Genomic DNA, 19194 nt, shown 5'->3' with positions numbered 1-19194 from the left:
CAAAGGTAGGGAAAATATTCAATTTTCTCTTTATGCCATATTGCACTGTTTGAACTTGTAAGTTTACAAATGTAGATTAAATATGCTTTTTTAAACTTAGTTTTAGGAGGATAATTTTCACTCTCATCTTCCTTTCCCTCTTTTCTTAACTTCTGGGATACATTCCTTCTGGGCTTTTCTCCTACTTCTTAGACCTTTCCTTAACCTTTTCAGACTCTTTCACTTGTCCCTTAAATACATGGACTAAATAAACATACAGCTCTTTAGAAGGCCTTCATTCAGAAGTATCAGATCTTCATTTCTGTCGCATTAGTTGGGGAAAAAAACATAAACCTAGCCCGTATCCACAGGAAGAGGAAACAGACTCCATTTCTTGATGTCAAGAGTGGCATTTGTATACACGTAGGGAGGAACTGATGGCTGCTACGGCTGGAAACTGTCTTCCACACCACAGAGTGCAAGTTCCATGAGAGGAGGGGCTCATCTGTTTTGTCATTGTCTCTTTAGTGCCTAGAGCAGTGCCTGGCACATAATACATGTACAACAAATATTTATTTAGCCCATGTATTTCAGGGACAAGTGAAAGAGTCTGAAAAGGTAAAGGAAAGGGCTAAGGAGTAGGACCAGTAGCCCAGAAGGAATGTGTCCCAGAAGTTAAGAAAAGAGGGAAAGGAAGATAAGAATGAAAATTATACTCCTTTTTTCTCAGATTTAAAAGCTTTAAAAATAAGTTTTAAAAAGCATATTTAATCTACATTTGTAAAGTTACAAGCTCAAACAATTCAAAATGGCATAGAGTGAAAAGTGAGTTTTTTCCCTACCTTTGTTTCCAATTATCCTCCCCAGTGTCAGTCACCTTAATGCATCCTTTCAGAGCTAAAATATGAATATACAAAGACAAGGATATTTATCCTCTCTCTCTCTCTTCTAATGTATGTAATTAGTAGAATACAATTCACATGATTCAGCCTCTGGCATTTTTTCTCTTAACCTAACTTCCAGATCATTCCACATCAGTACATATAGAACATTTTCTTTCTTTCAAATGGTTGCATAGAATGGTTCCATTCTCAGGCTGTATCTTTAGCTTTCAAAATTAGAAGGCAATTACTGATTTCATTAGACCCGAAAAAGTAGAGATTGCAGATTGGGATGAAGATTGAGGGGTCAGAAAGTAAACAAGGAGAGGACAAAGGAAAAAGAAATAAAAGATGAATATGCAGGAGCAGGCTTATATCCTTAAGAATAAAGGTAACAAGGGACAGGGGGATTGAAAACACACAAAAGGGAAGCGATAAGTAATAGAGCAAGCCTCTAAGGGGATTGGAAGGGATTAACTCTGAGAGGACAGAACACTTCTAAGGAGAAAGAGAGAGAAGGAAAGGAAGGCTGGGGCTGCAGGTAGTCTTTGTAAAGGTAGCAGTTGGGAGCTAAGGAAATTCATCCTTCAGTTCAGTTCAGTTCAGTAGCTCAGTTGTGTCCGACTCTTTGGGACCCCATGAGTTGCAGCATGCCAGGCCTCCCTGTCCATCACCAACTCCTGGAGTTTACCCAAACTCATGTCCATTGAGTTGGTGATGCCATCCAGCCACTTCATCCTCTGTCGTCCCCTTCTCCTCCTGCCCCCAATCCCTCCCAGCATCAGGGTCTTTTCCAATGAGTCAACTCTTTGCACGAGGTGGCCAAAGTATTGGAGTTTCAGCCTCGGCATCAGTCCTTGCAATGAACACCCAGAACTGATCTTTAGAATGGACTGGTTGGATCTCCTTGCAGTCCAAGGGAGTCTTCTCCAACACCACAGCTCAAAAACATCAATTCTTCAGCACTCAGCTTTCTTCACAGTCCAACTCTCATATTTATACATGACTAGTGGAAAAACCATAGCCTTGACTAGATGGACCTTTGTTGGCAAAGTAATGTCTTTGCTTTTTAATATGCTATCTAGGTTGGTCATAACTTTCCTTCCAAGGAGTGTTTTTTAATTTCATGGCTGCAATCACCATCTACACTGATTTTGGAGTCCCCCCAAAATAAAGTCTGACACTCTTTCTACTGTTCCCCCATCTATTTGCCATGAAGTGATGGGACCAGATGCCATAATCTTAGTTTTCTGCATGTTGAGCTTTAAGCCAACTTTTCACTCTCAAGAGGCTTTTTAGTTCCTCTTCACTTTCTGCCATAAGGGTGGTGTCATCTGCATATCTGAGGTTATTGATATTTCTCCTGGAAATCTTGATTCCAGCTTGTGCTTCTTCCAGCCCAGCGTTTCTCATGATGAACTCTGCTGTTGCTAAGTCACTTCAGTCGTGTCCAACTCTGTGCGACCCCATAGACGGCATCCCATCAGGCTCCCCCGTCCCTGGGATTCTCCAGGCAAGAACACTGGAGTGGGGTGCCATTGCCTTCTCCGGATGAACTCTGCATATAAGTTAAATAAGCAGGGTGACAATATACAGCCTTGACCTACTCCTTTTCCTATTTGGAACCAGTCTGTTGTTCCATGTCCAGTTCTAACTGTTGCTTCCTGACTTACTGGTCTCATTTTCCTCAGAAATGTAGGAAGCAAACTTTTTTTATTTTTTTAAATTTGCACCAGAACGGGTGTGTGGGTAGAGTTCAGTAAGAACTTAGCAGAGTGTGACGATTGGGAATAGCAGGAGATAGGGACAGGAGAAATTCTGAGTAGCAATATATTAAGGACAGTTTGGGGCTCACCAAGGTTGCCTTGCCACAGGCTGTATATTGTACATGGTAGTCCTGACTGAAGTTGGGACGCCCTTGGTTTGCAGTGGTACGAATCCTCGGGGTTATTTTTTTCCAGCACTGCAGCGAGTATACAAGCTTGAATTGTTACAGGCTAACGGTTTTGCAGGTGATGGAGAATCAAGGAGGTCACTGAGCTGAAGATGTTGGAGAACACAATAGACCATTTATGCACAGGACAGTGAGACCCTGACTGCACATCTCTCACTGATGGTCTGAATACAGGTTTGCAAGTCCAGCGATGGCACACTGCCGAGCCGTAAAGTTTGCATCCACTCTCTGCCAAGAGTGGCGTCTCCAGAAAATCTTCACGAGGGGACTTAGGCGGGTCGAGTTGAGTCGGGGTTGGGTAGTGACTGCAAGAAGCAGATGGTCGTGAAAATGTGCGCTGGGCAAACAAGCTGGCTTTACTAAGACTGTACACTCGAGAGCCCAGTGGGAATCATAGGAGAGACCAACTCATTCCCTCCGACCAGACTCCATCCTTTGGAATCTAAATAAATAACAGTATAAACACAGTATGAACACTAGCGCCAACCCGCGCCGCATGGCGATGACGTCATTCTCGCGGGAGCAAGCGGCTACCGTTAGGGTAGGTACAGTCCATCAAAGCAGTCTGAATACATTTCACATTTTAGCCTCTTCGCCTTCAAGTGTAGCGCTTACCCTTCGGACTTCAGCAGTTTGAGGTAGCAATAAAATAACTGCGGCTCCCGACCACCCTCCTAGTCGTCTGTTACCATGGAAGCGCTCGGGTAGTTAGGCTGCGGCGACGCCACGTTACGTCACTGTCCAAGTGCATCTCAGGAGGGGTGGTTCTGCCTGGTGTTGAGGGAGAGGCAAATAGCCCCGGGGACGTTGCCCGCGGCGCCCACCGCCCCTTGAGTAATTTTGATCCCTACCAGACGCCGTTGGCATGTGACCCCACCTACTTCGGGGGTGATCTCCTCCCGCCTTCAGACTCGCAAGCCGCCCAGCCCCAGCCGAGAAGCCCCGCCCCCCATGAATCAGCTGATCTCACGGCCCGCCGAGCTGCGGGGCTCGCGCCGGATGCAGACCGCGGCGCCGCTGGTGGAGCGTCAGGTGAGCGAGCGCGGGTCCCGGGTTGGCTCGTGGCTTCGGAGGGCTGACCGGCCGGGCCCTCCAGCGTGAGGGCGGCTGGGGTCCGAGAGAAAGGCGGAGGCGCAGGCAGAGGCCCGGGAGCGCTCTGCGGGGATCCGCGGAGACGGCGCCCCCGTTTTCCCAAGCCAGCGTCCGCCCCGCTGCGCCTGCCTGTCGAGGAGCACCCAACGGCCCCGGGTTCTCCCAGTCGCCCCGGTTCCTCCCTCCTCAGACGGGGCGCCACTGCGGAGACCTCAGCCTCCTGAAATTCTTCGCGTCCCCCCTTCCCGCCTCCACCCACGCTGCCTTCCAGCCATTCATTCCGGAGGATTTATTGAATGCCCACTGTTGGCGCCGACCAGATAAACTCGGGTCCCTGGCTGCGAACCTTGGTGAGTGTCCCGGGAGGGGTTGCCCCTGGATGCAGCTCGCGGTGGACAGTGGACCAAGGGTTTCGCTGACTTGAAAAGGAGGTCGTGGAAAAAGAAAATGTGATATTAAGAATTAGGAGTTTAGGTTAATCCTTTTGCGTGTCAAGTGATCCAGCAGAGGGTGGTAAGTTCTTTTGACAAGTGAAGACAGGAAAATAACACAGGGGTTTTCGTGAGGAAATGGTCCTGACGCTGGTGTTGGTCCTCCGTGTATGTTTGGCTAAAGCGGTGGTGTATTGCTTAGGGCTTTGTTGATGAGGAAAAACACACGGGCTGAAGTGGCTTATCTAAGTACAATATTTTCTTTTGGGTTTAGAATGGAAAAGGAAATAACTGTTGAATACACACGCTAACCATTTGTCCATGGCATCACCGATGCAATGGACATGAACTTGGGCAAATTTTGGGAGATGGTGAGGTTCAGGGAGGCATGGCGTGCCTCAGTCCACGGGGTCGCAAAGAGTTGGACACGGCTGGACGACTGAACAATAGCAGGAGCAACAAACGCTCATCCTTACTCTGTTGCCTTCTGGATTTGTTGGTGGCTGTATATGTTCTTTAAAAGGCTTTAAAAAAATAAAATTGTGTAATGTGTGTTTATCTTGAACAAGTACAGAAATTCAGCAAACCTGTTGGTCCAGTATCTTTTCAGTTTATCATAGATAGGGATGATGATTTGGAGTGGCCACTTGACCTCTGAGTTAGTGAATACTTTAAGAATTTAAAAGAGTGAAAAATTTGTTTTTGCAGTAGATTACAGTGTTTTAATCTTAATAATACAAGCATAATGGTGAAGATCCTAGGCTTTAGACATGGGTGTACCTGGAGCCCCATCAACCTACATCTTTGAGTTTGGGCAAGTTGCTCATCTGTCTGAATTTCCTTATCTTTAAACTGGGGATAAAAGTACTTTCTTCATAACAGTACCTTTACATGTAATGGTTCATTTATTGTATTTTTTTTCTTTTTTACTGAACTTGGCACTGTATGTAAATATTCAATACATTTAGCCATTTTATGTCATTTTCTTTTCCACTACACCATGACCCACTGACTTACTGTTTTCTAAATGATGTGAAAGAGAACTGATTTTTTTTTTTTTTAGAAAAGAGCTATAGTTTTTAATATCAAGGGTTAGTTTCCAGATAGTTTTATGATGCAGGGGTATATTTAGAGAAAATATGATTTCAAGTTGGTCTGTAGTCAGTTTGGTGTTCCATTAGAGCCTTTTAACAGGGAAAATGCTGATGGAATCTATACCTAGTTTAAATTAATTACTTAGTTTGCAAACTGTGGCTAGTATTGGCAGATGTAAGATTCATAGTTATAAGGAGAAATGTTAAAAGCTGTTGCTGTTTCACAGTATTAAAATTTGAAAAGATAATGATGCAGAAAATAAAGTACCAAGCAAGTAATTTGAGGGGAAGAATTTGAGTGGCATTATGTAAGCCCCTTGTTTTTAAAATTGATTTGAATAATGTGAACTGGAATCCCTTCTCTTCAGATTTGAGCCTTATAGAATTTAGATCATCATTGACTTACTTTGAACATTTTGACTGTTAAAGAAGCAAAAGGTATGATATGAACCTCACTGAAAGCTGATTTTTTTCATATAATTAGATGGAAAGAGTACTATCCTCTACCTCTTCGTGAAAAACATGGGTTTAGTATAGTATTGCTGGGTCCATTTTAAAAGTATTTCCAAAGAATATGACTGACTTGTAAAAACCTTTTGTAATTCTTTATTAATATGAGACTAGGTAAGGAGTGGGTTGAAAAACTATGAAGTAAGTAACGAGTGGTGACTTTTGAGCTGGTGTAAAAAAAGCCTTGCTTTAATAAAAAGTGTGAGGTTGAGCTCTTTTCTCAGACACTCAGGGGAATGCTGTGAGGATTTTAATTACTTTGTGAAATTAAACCTACCACATATTCTGATTGTATTAGGAATATACATAATTCTAGTAGACTTAGTTTTGTTTGTTTTTTTTTAGCAATTTTGTCTTTTAACTCTTCATGATGACCAGGTAATTCAGTCATCAGTAATATGAAAGCAGTAGGCTTAACAGGATATCAGTCCTCAAGAACATGCATGGGAACCACAAATTAAAGCAGCCAACTTGGACTTGATTCTTTTTAGCACTACATTTATTTTCCTGTTCCCACCTCCCATTCCTCTATAGATGTAATGGTGCTATCTTCACATTTTGTCCTGATATTTGCCTATATCACACAATTGATAGAACAGATGAGCAGTTGGTTAAATAGGTGAATTAATTGATCCATGTGGATAGAGCAGCTGCTGCTAAGTTGCGTCACTCGTGTCCGACTCTGTGCAACCCCATAGACAGCAGCCCACCAGGCTCCCCCGTCCCTGGGATTCTCCAGGCAAGAACACTGGAGTGGGTTGCCATTTCCTTCTCCAGTGCATGAAAGTGAAAAGTGAAAGTGAAGTCGCTCAGTCGTGTCCAACTCTTAGCAACCCCATGGACTGCAGCCTACCAGGCTCCATCCATGGGATTCTCCAGGCAAGAGTACTGGAGTGGGTTGGCATTGCCTTCTCCGTGTGGCTAGAGCACAAATATTCAAATCAGTAAGGTAATGAATACTTTGTGGGGTCTCTTGTAGACTTAATCTTTTATTGTAGAGTTTTTGAAGAAAATGTAGCTTTCTCAACTCTTACGGAAAAAAGACTGGGTCAGTGTGATATGGGTAGGTTTTTCATTCTAGGGTTATTTTCTTCCACAACCTGAATTTTTGTTGAGCTGAATTCTTAACTAGGGGCAATTTCCTAAGCAAACATCTAGCAAAGATAATGATAGCAGTTCTTAAAAAATAGCAATAAGTAGAACAATCCAGCTATACTTTTGTAGGGAAATGGATAAACTATGGTTTATTCATGTAATGAAATACTATCCCCTGGTAAAAATGAGTGAACTAGATCTTTGCTTATCAACATGGGATACATCTCAAATACATAATATTGAGGTAAAAAAAACAATTGTCAAAGGATGGATACACACAGTATTATGCAACTGTGTAGAGTTTTAAAACAATATATACTGTTTATTGTTATGTGTATATCTAGTGAAAGTACATAAACGGACAAGAATATACATGGAAATAAGACATATTAACTTTAGAAATAGTGGGTAACCCTGGAAAAGGAAGGTTTGGATAGAACTCCTTCAGGTCTCTGTATAACTTTTTCTTCTGTTTTAAGAGAGCTGAAGCAGATATGAAAATGTGTTAAAATATAACATGGAATGATAGGTGGATGGATTTGTATTTTTAAAGACTTGTGTATGGTTAAGGTAGTTTGTGAAACTAGAACCTTATAATTTTTACTTATAATTGGGCTCTCTTCCGAGATGCTCTCTTTATTTTACTTTGTAGCTTCTCTCCCTGCAGCAGGAAAAGAATGTGCCAGTGCAGATCCACTGTGTAAAGCTTTTTAAAGAAAGGAGCCAGACCAATTATTCAGATTTATTTTGCTGTTTAACTTGAGCTCCTGGGAGACATGCTTTCCTTAGGATATGAGGAGTGATCCTTCTTAAGAGGCTGCAGGGGAATTCAAGTTCTAGAAACCCTTGAGAAGTGCATGATGGTGAACTCTGAGAGTGTACCGGAGTGCATTGTATCCTAAAACCCTGAAGGGAATTTGGACAGTGACTTAGATACAAAATAACTGTAGGTATCATACAGTCGTTAACATTTACTTTTTTTCAAGTTTGCATTGGTTAAATTTCATTACAGTGTAGTAATCCTAAGTTTTATACTGTGAATGCAGGTGTTCTAGTTATTGCTCAAACAAAATAATTCTCTTTCTACAGGTATTAATAAGTAAACATGATGATAATGTATTAAATGGTTGAGTTATAAATAGTCAATTTAGTGGCTGATCCCTAATATAACTCACAAGCTTAAAAAGAATATTTTCAGGCCTAATCAAGATACCTGTTATTAGCACTTTCGAAATACTCTAAGTGAAATATGTCTCCAGAACAGTATATTTTGGCATGTGTACTCCCTGTTGTGTGTCCCCTTTTTGACCTTAAGCGCTGGGTATTATTGATCGGTAAAATAAGAAATAAGTCAACATACTTTGAACTGTATTTCTAGAATGCCAATTTTTTTTTTTAAGCAGCCATTTTAATGAAAGAATAGTAGCAAACTATTAAAGGAATAAATAATTATATAAATATATATTAATATATATACATAATTTATATCATAAGTTATACACTGTCAAGTAATAATAGGCATAAATGGTTGCAGTACCTGGGAATTTGAAATTCATTTGCAGAATTATAATATTTATCAGAATGTTTCTTTGGAATTTTAGTATTTCCAACAAATGCATTTCAAAGAGGTATGCAGTGAGTTCAAAAAAGAGCTAAGTGGATATTGCAGGATATTTATTTTACCATGTTTCCCCTCCTCCCATGAGCAATATTCATTTTAGAAGATTCTCAACAGTTAGAAGAATACAGTTTTAATAGGTTTCAGGGTAAGATTTGTTGTTGTTGTTTTGTGACTGAGTAGTGTCGGACTTTTTACAACCCCATGGACTGCAGCCTGCCAGACTTCTCTGTCCATGGGTTTTCCCAGGCAAGGATACTGGAGTGGGTTGCCATTTCCATCTCTAGGGGCTCTTACCGGCCCAGGGATCAAACCTGTGTCTCCTGCATTGGGCAGGCGGATTTTTTTTACCACTGAGCCCCCAGGGAAGCCCCCAGGGTGAGATTAGCAGGCCATAAAAAAATAAAAATAAGTAAAAAGAGAGAGACTATGAAGCCTGAATGCCCCTGATTACACCAAAAAGTCTCCATGTGCTAAGGAGAAAGGGACTGTTCTCTCCTGCGTTATCTGACATCTGTGAAGTGGCATGAAAGAAAAGCATCTTCCTTGTTAGGAAGATTATTAGCAAAGTATGGATGAGAGTTTTTATTATGAGAAGATACTTCCCTTTTGTGTCTAAAACTGACTTTTAATTATATATAAGCATAGAAACCTAATCATTTGAAAGTCTGTGGACAGGAACTTAAGATCAAGGGTTGTCTTCCACTGGGTACTCTTATGTGTAGCCAGCTTGCACCTAATGGTTCCTATCGTACAAGAGCTTACCAATAAATAAGTCATGGTTTCTGACCTCTCCGAGTTTATATTTTGAATCAATGACTTGGTAAGTGCATTATCCCATTAGTAACAGCATTATAAGTAGTAAGTACTTTCTAGGCCATCCTACTGACTTTATTTATATGCATTAATTTACTGAATCCCTGAACTCTGGGTCAGGATTTAAGGGGTGGTCAGCTCCCATGTGCTGGTAGTGGTAAGGAACCTGCCTGCCGGTGCAGATGTAAGAGACATGGGTTCGATCCCTGGGTTGGGAAGATCCCCTGGAGGAGGGCATGGCAACCCACTTCAGTATTCTTGCCTAGAGAATCCCCATGAACAGAGGAACCTGGCAGGCAAGTCTATGGGGTCGAAAAGATTTGGACATGACTGAACGACTAAGCACAGCACAGCACAGTTTGTCTACAGGTATTTATTGAGTACTTGTTGTATATCAGGACTGTTTTAAGCAGCTGGGGTATAATAGAACATAAGGTATTTTGGGCTTCCATGGAAGTTTTATATTGGTTTCATACCTGAAGTATAGTAGGTAAGAAAAATACATATGGTGTTAGTTGTTGAAATTTAAGCATTTTAAAGTTAGTATACTTTGACTAAATTATTAAGGTAAATGGACTTTGTCCAGAGAATAAAGTTTACTAAATGTGAATACATAGAATTTAATTTTCTCTTTGCATTGGGGATAATAGTTCATTGACATATTTCTGTTCCATATTTAAAATGTTTATTTATATTCTACTTTGTTCCTAAAAGGCAGTTTACAGAAATATGTAAATGTGGCAAAATAAAACGGAGAGATGGAATGAATGGAGCCCAGGTGTGAGATTAGAAAACAGCACACATACGGTGAAGTCCTAGGCACAGGTGCGTCCTGTGGGACTCTTATCCTCCCACCACGAAATCTATAATCCTGCCTGTGTTTATACCTGCCATTTTGTTTCTTCTTGGAATGTAGACCCTTCCTCTCATGAAAGAGCAGTCCCACTGCATGTGTGTTGTGAATGCTGTCCTTTTCCACTTTGTCCAGGATTTTGGTTTTGCCCTCTGTCCTTGTCCCCCTTCTATCTAGGATCAGTGTCATCGTCCTGCAGGCATGTTCAGTTCTCTCTCATCTTACCCTGCTCCCCCCAATACACTCTTCATCTTCATGTTTCTCTCCAGCGACTGCTCCTTTCTGTTTGCCATTTCAACACTTTTTTTAAAAGAATCATTTGCACCAACTTTATTTTCATGTCCTCACCTCCCACTTACAGTCAGCCTGCTCTAATCTGGTTCTCAGTCCCCAGCTGAGACCCCAGCTGTGCTGATCAGTCCTTTCTGCTGGAAGCGTTTTCTGCTTTGCTTTGTGTGCCCACATCTGACTCAAATTTCTTCTACCTCTCAAGCCACTTCCCACCTCAGTCCTTGCTTGTTGCTTAGTCTGTCCAGGCATCTTGCAGCTTGATTCTGTGCCTTCCCTTTCTTTTGTATGGACTCCACTGTCACTATCCATTGTCTTGATCTCAGATATTGTCCATATGCTTCCCAAGTTCATGTCAACAGTTAAGACCTTTCTTCTGAACACCATACTCATATATTCAGCTGCTCACTTGATATGTACTCTTGGATTTCTCACAGGCACCTTAAATTTATAGAAAAAAAAAAAAAATTCTTGTCTAACCAGAATCTTACTTTCCACTTCAGAATCCTGTCCCCTCATTTTTCCTCATTTCAGTAAATGGTACCACTACATAGTTGCTCAAGGCAGAAGTCAGAGGTCGTCTTTTATTCCTCCTTCCTTATCTCCCCCCTTATATCTAATACATCACTAAGTCCTGATTGTTCTAGGACACAGCACCTCTCACCTTGTTTACCTCTTTCCACCAGATGGGTAGCCGTGTGTGAAATTAAAGAGCCCAGTCTTCCTTCCTTCACTCAGATGAAGCAAGAGAGTATTTTCAGGGAGTGTATTCCTAACAAAACTCATTTGGGCACTGTATGTGACTATTCACCGTAAAATTGACTTAAAACTTTTGAAATGAGTGATGTAAATCATTGCCATTAAAAAGTTGAGGATGCCTACCAAAATGATAGTTTTAGAATACAGGTTCCCAGTCCCTTACTTGTAACCCTTGGGGCAAGACTTGTTTTGAAACTGAGTTTTTCTGGTCTTTGGACTAAGATGCATAAACCATATATAACACTTCCTGTGGGGCTTTTGATCCCACCCTACAATCATATTAATACTTCTGTGACAGAACTTATGAAAATGTACATTAAAGGGGTAAAAAGTAAATAGCCTCACGTTAGTTCTAGTCAGGTTTTGCTCTTGGGTGAGTTCAGGTCAGATTAAGTTTTGCCACCAGAAGACTTAAATGAAAAAACTTTTAATTTTCAGAGTTTTTTGGCCTTTGGATTTCTGGCTATGGTATCATGGACCTGTCGATACTTTGCAGCTCTTCTTTCTAGTGGTAATTAGAACATTTAGACCAGATTATTTTTTTAGGCACTTCCAGATCATGGTACTAAAACCGTATCCTCTGCATGTACAAGTTAGCTTATCTCTCTGTTAAATGTAGTGGGAGGTTGTGTGTCCACCGGGATCTAACAATGGAATCAATTCATTAAGAACCAAGATTTGCTTTTTGTTTTAAAGGGTCATCTGAGAGTTTGATTACTTTACATTTCACTGTGAAGGAGATCATTTGAAGTGTTCAGGGGTATATTTAAACTGAATGTAGCTTTCTTCTGTGGCTCATAGTACTTAGTAGTTGGAGGGGATGCCAGAGTCTATTTTGCTTCTTTTACAGATGCCATTGGTGTCTGGAAAGGCCAGGTGAAGTAAAAGAGGACCCCACATTATTTGACTCTGTAAATATCACACAGCTTCTGGGTCAGAGCTACTTAATATAATAACGGCTGTTAGGGAAAGTTATTGTAACAGAAGAAAAGCAGAGTGCAGGGATCTTGACTCACCTGGGGAGAGATAGCCTCAGAAGAAGCCTCATAATTAGGCAGTTTTATAACAATTAAAAATGTTAAACAGCAGAAGAACATAAGCAAGTTTAAATGCTATTTGAATGGTTGAGGTGAGTCTTACAGATTTCCCAGAGTGCGGGGGATCATAAAAATATTAGGAAAACAAAATTTTTTAATTTATTTTTCCTGTTTGGGTACATAGTTGAGGAAGTATGTTGGGTTAACTGGATTTGGTAAATGCTACATATTTTAAGTATGTGAGGTAAAACTATAAGCTTTCCACATTTAGCTGTAATATTCCTTTTTAGTTATGTTTCCTTAGTAGTCATTTCCTTTTTTCTCATTGCCATATTTGAATTTCAGGTGGGCATATCTTCTTAGAAGTATATTAAACACCATTAAAACAAAATTAGATCTATAAATATTGATAAGGATGTCTGTGAAATAGTGTACTAGCTTTTGGTTGCTGTTTATAGCATTCCTACAAATTTAGTGCTCAAAATTACACTAACTTATTATCTTAGAGCTCTTTAGGTTAAAAGTCAGACTCAAGTCTCTCTAGGTTTCAGTGTGTCATCAGAGAAGTATTTTTTTCTGGAGGCTCTAGGAAAGAGTCCATTCCCTTGCCCCTTTCGGCTCCTAGAGGCCACCCATGTTCCTTGGCTTTTGGCTGATCCCTTCCATCTTCAAAGCCAGCAGTTTAGCAGCTCTCTGACCCTGTTTGCATCATCATATCTCTTTCTCGAACTCTCCTCTACCTCTCTTTCCTACTTTTAAGGACTCTGTGATTATACTGAGTCCACCTGGATAGCTATTAATAGAATCACCTCCCCAACTTAAAACCAGCTGGTTAGCGGCTTTACTTCTCCTCTGCATGTAACCTGATATACTCCCAGGTTCTGGACATTAGGATACATGGACATCTTGGGGATCATTATCCTCCCTACCATAGATAGAAAGTAACAAAGGAATGTTGCAAAACAGTTTGTAGAGTTTTAATTTCACTTGGATTTGAAAAAATGATTATTGGTGAGAAATCATATCGCATAAGGAATAATCTACTTTAAGAAAGCCCTGTATTCAAAAAAAAAGGACCCCAAAAGGGCGGATATGTCGGCTGCTTCAGTCACTTTACCGAAAGGTTCTCCACAGTTTTGATTGCCAGTTCAGCCAAGAGGCAGCCAGTCAGTTGCATTAAGTGTGTCTGTGCACTGCTGCTCCCTCCCGGAGCAGTTCTCTGGTTTCTTCCAGGGCACTGTTACTTGTATCAAGGGACCAGTTACTCTGTGATCTCTGATAGATAAGCAAAGGTTAGACCTGTCCTCAGAACTTTTCTGTATGCTGTGAATGGTTCAGTTCAGTTCAGTCGCTCAGTCGTGTCCGACTCTTTGCGACCTCTTGAATCGCAGCATGCCAGGCCTCCCTGTCCATCACCAGCTCCCGGAGTTCACTCAGACTCATGTTCATTGAGTTGTAGTTGTACCTTTTACTAAAAGTTAATTACTGTCACACACAAAGCATAGTACCACTTAGTAATCATTTATTAAGTAGTGTTGTTCAGTCGCTAAGTTGTGTCCGATTCTTTGTGACCCTAAGGACTGCAGCACGCCAAACTTCTTTGTCCTTCACTATCTCTCAGAGTTTGCTCAAACTCATGTCCATTGAGTTAGTGATGCCATCCATCCATCCCATCCTCTGTCATCCCCTTTCTCCTCCCGCCTTCAATCTTTCCCAGCATTAGGGTCTCTTCCAATGAATCGGCTAAATCTATTCAAATATATCTTTCATTTACATGGTACGCTTCATCCGACTTGGAATGATTCAGAACCTTTCTAAAATAAACACTAGGTAAAGAGTAATTTCCTCCAGATACACAGATGGGAAACAGTAAGAATTCACAGGCAACCTGGAGTAAACAGATGGATCTTACATCTCTCCTGCCGGTGTGGGCTGTTTGCAGAGCATTGTGATCATGCCATATCCTTTTGCAGGACAATAATAAATTTGGCCCCAGTATTTTTATCACTCACACATCTAAAATTGCCCTTATTTTCATGAGCTTTGGTGCCCTTAAAAATGTGAATTTCTAAGTTGAAATGCATTGAGTGTTTCTGTCTGCCTGTTCCTATTGCTAACTCTAACTTTATTAAATTTTGAGTTGCTGAAATGATGGATCATGATATTGGCACTGTTATTTTCATATAACTTTTCTATTAATTGGCAGATGATATTTTAAAATTCAGATTTCTTTCTTCCAGCCCTTTGGATTATGGTTTTGAATTAAGATTGATTTGGGGAAAATACTGCTGGTTCCAATAAAGGGAGAACTTTGTCTAATGATGTAATTTTGTGTGTGAGCATTGCTGGAAAATGTAAATTAAAACTGCTTCAATCTGATACATTACTGGAGAGATTGTAGAAGGTCTTGTTTATTTAGTTGGTATTTAAGTGTACGTATGTCCCAGAAGCATTTTAAAAGTAGGCTTAGTGTGTTTGTAGTGAATATGTAACACACTGAGTTTTCAGATTCCACTTCTTTATAATAAAACAAACGAAAAAAGTCTGTTGCCTGACAAAGTACAGCGAGGTCATAGGTAGTCTTTTCTCACTTTGAAATTACATTTGACGTTCAACAGGCATTTTTTATAAGCTAGTGGGCAGGCTCAGTCTAGAGATTCAACTTTGGCAGGCGGGATATGAAATAGTTTAAATAGTTTTGCTGCATATTTATTGCCCAGTGAATGTGCACTTGTTGGAAGGCTGCCTTTTTTTTTTTTTTTTGAAAAATCTGACTGATAAAATAGCAAAGGGTTCTTTTACTGCTCTTTGTGCTTACCTGCGTTTTGCCGTTTAGGTCTTTTCCTTTTGCAAGGAGAGAATGATTTGGTGATGGAGTGTCCCCACTGACCGATGGACTCAAAGAAGAAAAGGTAAAACCATTTTTTCCTTCTCCTCTGTCTTTCTAGGAAAACACAACAAACAGTTCCACTTATGTGTAGCTTCTCTTCAGTTTAGTTTTCTTCTTGATGATTATTAAGTAGGAAAAACGACATTTGTGTTGATTGGCAAAGAGAGAAAGATAATTACAATAAAGCTTGTTAGTGGTTCACTGTGTTGCTGGTCCCTTTCTTACTAAAGGCACAAAATGTCTTCATTTTATCATTGTTAAGCTTTTGAAGCCATTTTTTCCTCACATAATTTCAGTTTTTTCAAAGGTAGCCTTATTAATTATAATTATATCCTTGGAAAACTTGTCATGAACCATCTTTTGAAAAAGAGGTTAGGTTTGTGGCTTCCCTTTCATAAAACCATGGATGTGCCCAGTTACAACTTCCAGGAATATTATTTAGCACAAATAGAGAAAATCCTAGGTATTGCAAAATAAAGAAGTCAAAGAAAGTTTCTGAACATCATTAACATTTTGGCATCAGTGTTCTAGAAAAAAGATTATGAAAAAAGAAATGTCCTATCAGTGGTGACACAAAGGAAGACGTTATATAAAGGAAATCCAGAGTATGTTAATGTGCCCTTTTCTTGGAAAGGGAGGCAGCTAGGATATGGTCATTACTACACAGCTGTGTGTTTTATGATTTTTGAGCCAGTGTCATCAGATGAATAGAATTCTTTGGCTAAAATGTAAGTAAAGCATGAAGGATTTTACCTGTTATAAATTTAACTCTTAAAAATTTAAATAGGAATTATAGAGCTTAAACTCAGCATAAAGTGAAATAAGGATCTCTACTGCTCCTGTCTTTCTCATCAGATATCTACTTGTTGGTTTTTTTTTTCCCTCTCTCAAATTAAAAAAATTTAAAAATAAGACTCCAACTTTGGATATGTTGTAACTTTAATAGCTACGGAGTTAATGTATTGAGAAGTTAGAATTTTGAAATTTTATGTTATTCAATCAAAAAACTTCAAAAAATAGCCCAGGTTTTGTTGGCTTCTTAGATAGAAATAAGTAATTTGTGGATTTGTCCTCAGGGTCTCACATAAATAGTTGTTTTGCCTCTGCTTCTGTGTTATAACCAAGTCATAAAATAGGTGCTAACCTGTCTGACCCAGTCACCCATGTACTGGTAAAAGGTATGCATCTTCATGACAGTATTAAGGACAAGAGGTATAGTTTTGAACTACAGAAACAATTAAGCAATTTTTCTTGATGTTTGTAGTTCCACAGAGGCTGAAGGATCCAAAGAAAGAGGCCTGGTCCATGTGTGGCAGGCAGGGTCCTGCTCTGTGACACCGGAGAGATTGCCAGGCTGGGGAGGAAAGACTGTTCTTCACGCTGCCCTTGGAGTGAAACATGGAGTGCTTCTGACTGAAGGTGCTGAGAACGGCTTAGCCAGCATTAACTGAAACTCTGACCAGTGTCTGAGTGTGTAAGAACAGCTGAGCTTCCTGTGTGCCTGCGGTTCTCCATGGACTTTGCTGGAGCTTACGTTCTTTTTGTTTTCAAAATATGTTCTTAACTCCCTTTATATGAAATCAGATTAGTTCTTAAATTTAAGATGTTCCCTAGCTAGAATAAAAGGGAGAATTATAGCTTAAATTTTTTTGTAGTGATAAGTACATGAAATATTAGATTTTTTAAAGATTATGTATTCAGAGATCCTGTTGCTATACCTTTGTTCATTAAATGTATCAAAATAATAATGCTAATAATAGCAAATGTCTGTTAAGCAATTATATGTGCCAGGCACTGTGCTAAGCACTTTATATGTATTATCTCTTCGAGTCCTGACAACCACCTTATGCAGTAGCTGCTGTTATTATCCCCACTTCACAGATGAGGAAGCTGAAGATCAGGGAGGTTAAATCGTTTTCCCAAGTGCACACAGCTATTTAAAGGGAGTCGGGATGGGAACCCAGAGAGTCTGATTTCAAAGCCTTCTTTTAAAATCACTTGGCTATACTGTCTTAGGTTTTCTTAGACATAAATGGCAGCTTATACATATAATGCAGTCTATAAATCTGTAACAGAAACCTAGGCTATAATTTATATAGAGAGCTACCTTTAATTTTGATGGCATTTTGCCAGTGCAGTCATGGCAGATTTGATGTGGGTCAGGACTGCCATCAACTCCACTAATTTATAAATTTCTGCTCTATAAGCATTTGTTAAGTATTTAATAATGCTTTGGTATTTTCCTTGTAGGAACTAAGGGAAGACAAATTCTAGGAAACAGCTTAAAGCTGACCTTGGTGGTTTTATGGGGTAAACATAGATTTCTTTCTAACTTCTTTGTTATTATGTCACTTTTGTTATTATAATACATAATACTATCATTATTATTGTATTAGGCCAAAATTTGGAAAAAGCCTTATTTTTTAAATGTGAACTATATTCCGTACCTACACTATGGGCTTCAAAATCTATAGTTCTGAAGCATATATAAATGGAATTCTGTTACTGTTGTTGTTTTAGCCCTTCAGTAAGCTATTTAGGAATCCTTCATGAGCATGGTATCTTTAAACATCTAGAATCAAACCTAAAAGGCTGGGAAAACTGAGGGAAAAGTAAAAAAAAAAAAAATGTAAATAACCTATGTTCATGTGTAAGCAATATTCTGGTTTAAGTGTCAAAGTAACAAAAAATCCCCTCTCAACACAAGTGGGTAGCTTGAAATGGCACAGAGATCTCCAGTACTTTCTTTTCTAAATGAGGAAATGGTATTGATTGAATACTAGAAATTTCAAGCTTCTTTGTCTCTATTCAAGTTAGCCATTAGCTCCTAATTCAGTGAGGAAACCTCATTGACTCACTGTTTTTGTGGGATACTATTTTTAAATGATGTCTAAATATTCATTTCTTTGCAGTTTTCTCTAGAGAGCCTATTATTCCAGTGGAATAATACCAATTGAAAGTTTTGGTGAACTGTGTGATTTGGTAAACAAGTGTGATAGGTGTATCACTTGGGAAGAAAAGTTTGAAATCTCTTAACCAGTGAGCTTATTTTCTCAGTACTCTATCCAAAGTAGAAATTCCCTAAGAAAAGCTGATCTTTCTTCTAGCCACTATTGTGTTTTTCCTTACACAGATCTTGTAGTGAGTTAATTTGAGTGTATAATTGTATCTGCCATGTATCATAGGCCAGAGATAAAATAAGCATTTTTTTATCAGTGACTGACTTGCTGCTTGTAGAGGAAGAATAGTACTCATTTCTTTATTAATTAAAAAAAAAAAAAAGGGTAGGTCCCTGGTCATATAGGAAAGAAAAGATAGTGGACTTTGTTTAATATTTTTCAAAATCCATGGCCAAATCTTTGTCCCATTTAAATTTATTAGCTAATATGGATCATTTATACATGCCCCCAAATTCCTGCAGTACCTGCAGTAAAACTATGACTTGATAGCACACGTGAGCATAAATAGGTTGTCATCATTCATGTCTCCAACTCACTGGTGCCTTCCTTTTTATTTCTAAAGCTGGTCAGTTACCCTTCAGTCTAAAGCTACCCAGTCATGACTTCGTTTGTGTTTTACTTTGTTTTGTTGTGATGTGCTTTTTATATGCAACTCAGAAAGGCTGTCTAGTACACAATATATATTATATATAATATTTAAAAATTTAACATAGTATAGTACAAAACATGAGGACAGTCACATATTGTCAATATTGCTGCTTTCAGTCCAGCCTGGAGGTGTTGTATAAAGGTGATTTCATAGTTTTGGCCGAAGTGAATCTCTAGTATTTTTTATGCCATTGCATATTCATCTACTGCTCTGTTAAACATTAGTAGTGAATATTGTAGATATTAGTGAATGTGTCTGTCTTGTCTTCTGCTTATTTTATCTGATCAT

The 19194-nt window shown here is 39.5% G+C and overlaps 1 protein-coding gene across 10 annotated transcripts in view; it reads left to right on the top strand.

Annotated features, from left to right (window-relative positions):
- The first annotated feature begins 3758 nt into the window (after positions 1–3758).
- Positions 3759–19194, top strand: part of ALS2 (alsin Rho guanine nucleotide exchange factor ALS2) — a 59954-nt gene continuing 44518 nt past the window's right edge. For 4 of the 10 annotated variants that reach the window (XR_011254652.1, XR_011254650.1, XM_069577995.1 and 1 more), the window contains exons 1-3: positions 3800–4256; positions 15244–15319; positions 16562–16716. Coding sequence is in view for 7 of the 10 variants with exons in the window: in XM_069577995.1 (XP_069434096.1) it covers positions 15300–15319; positions 16562–16716 (175 nt within the window). In the remaining 3 variants the exon portion in view is untranslated. Of the gene's footprint in view, positions 4257–10184; positions 10296–15243; positions 15320–16561; positions 16717–19194 lie in introns of all 10 variants that reach the window. The other 6 variants (XM_069577996.1, XM_069577992.1, XM_069577994.1 and 3 more) reach the window with 5 other exon arrangements.

This window comes from Ovis canadensis, chromosome 2 (assembly GCF_042477335.2).
Source record: "Ovis canadensis isolate MfBH-ARS-UI-01 breed Bighorn chromosome 2, ARS-UI_OviCan_v2, whole genome shotgun sequence".
Classification (NCBI taxonomy): Eukaryota; Metazoa; Chordata; class Mammalia; order Artiodactyla; family Bovidae; genus Ovis; species Ovis canadensis.
This window is presented reverse-complemented; position numbering and strand designations above follow the sequence as displayed.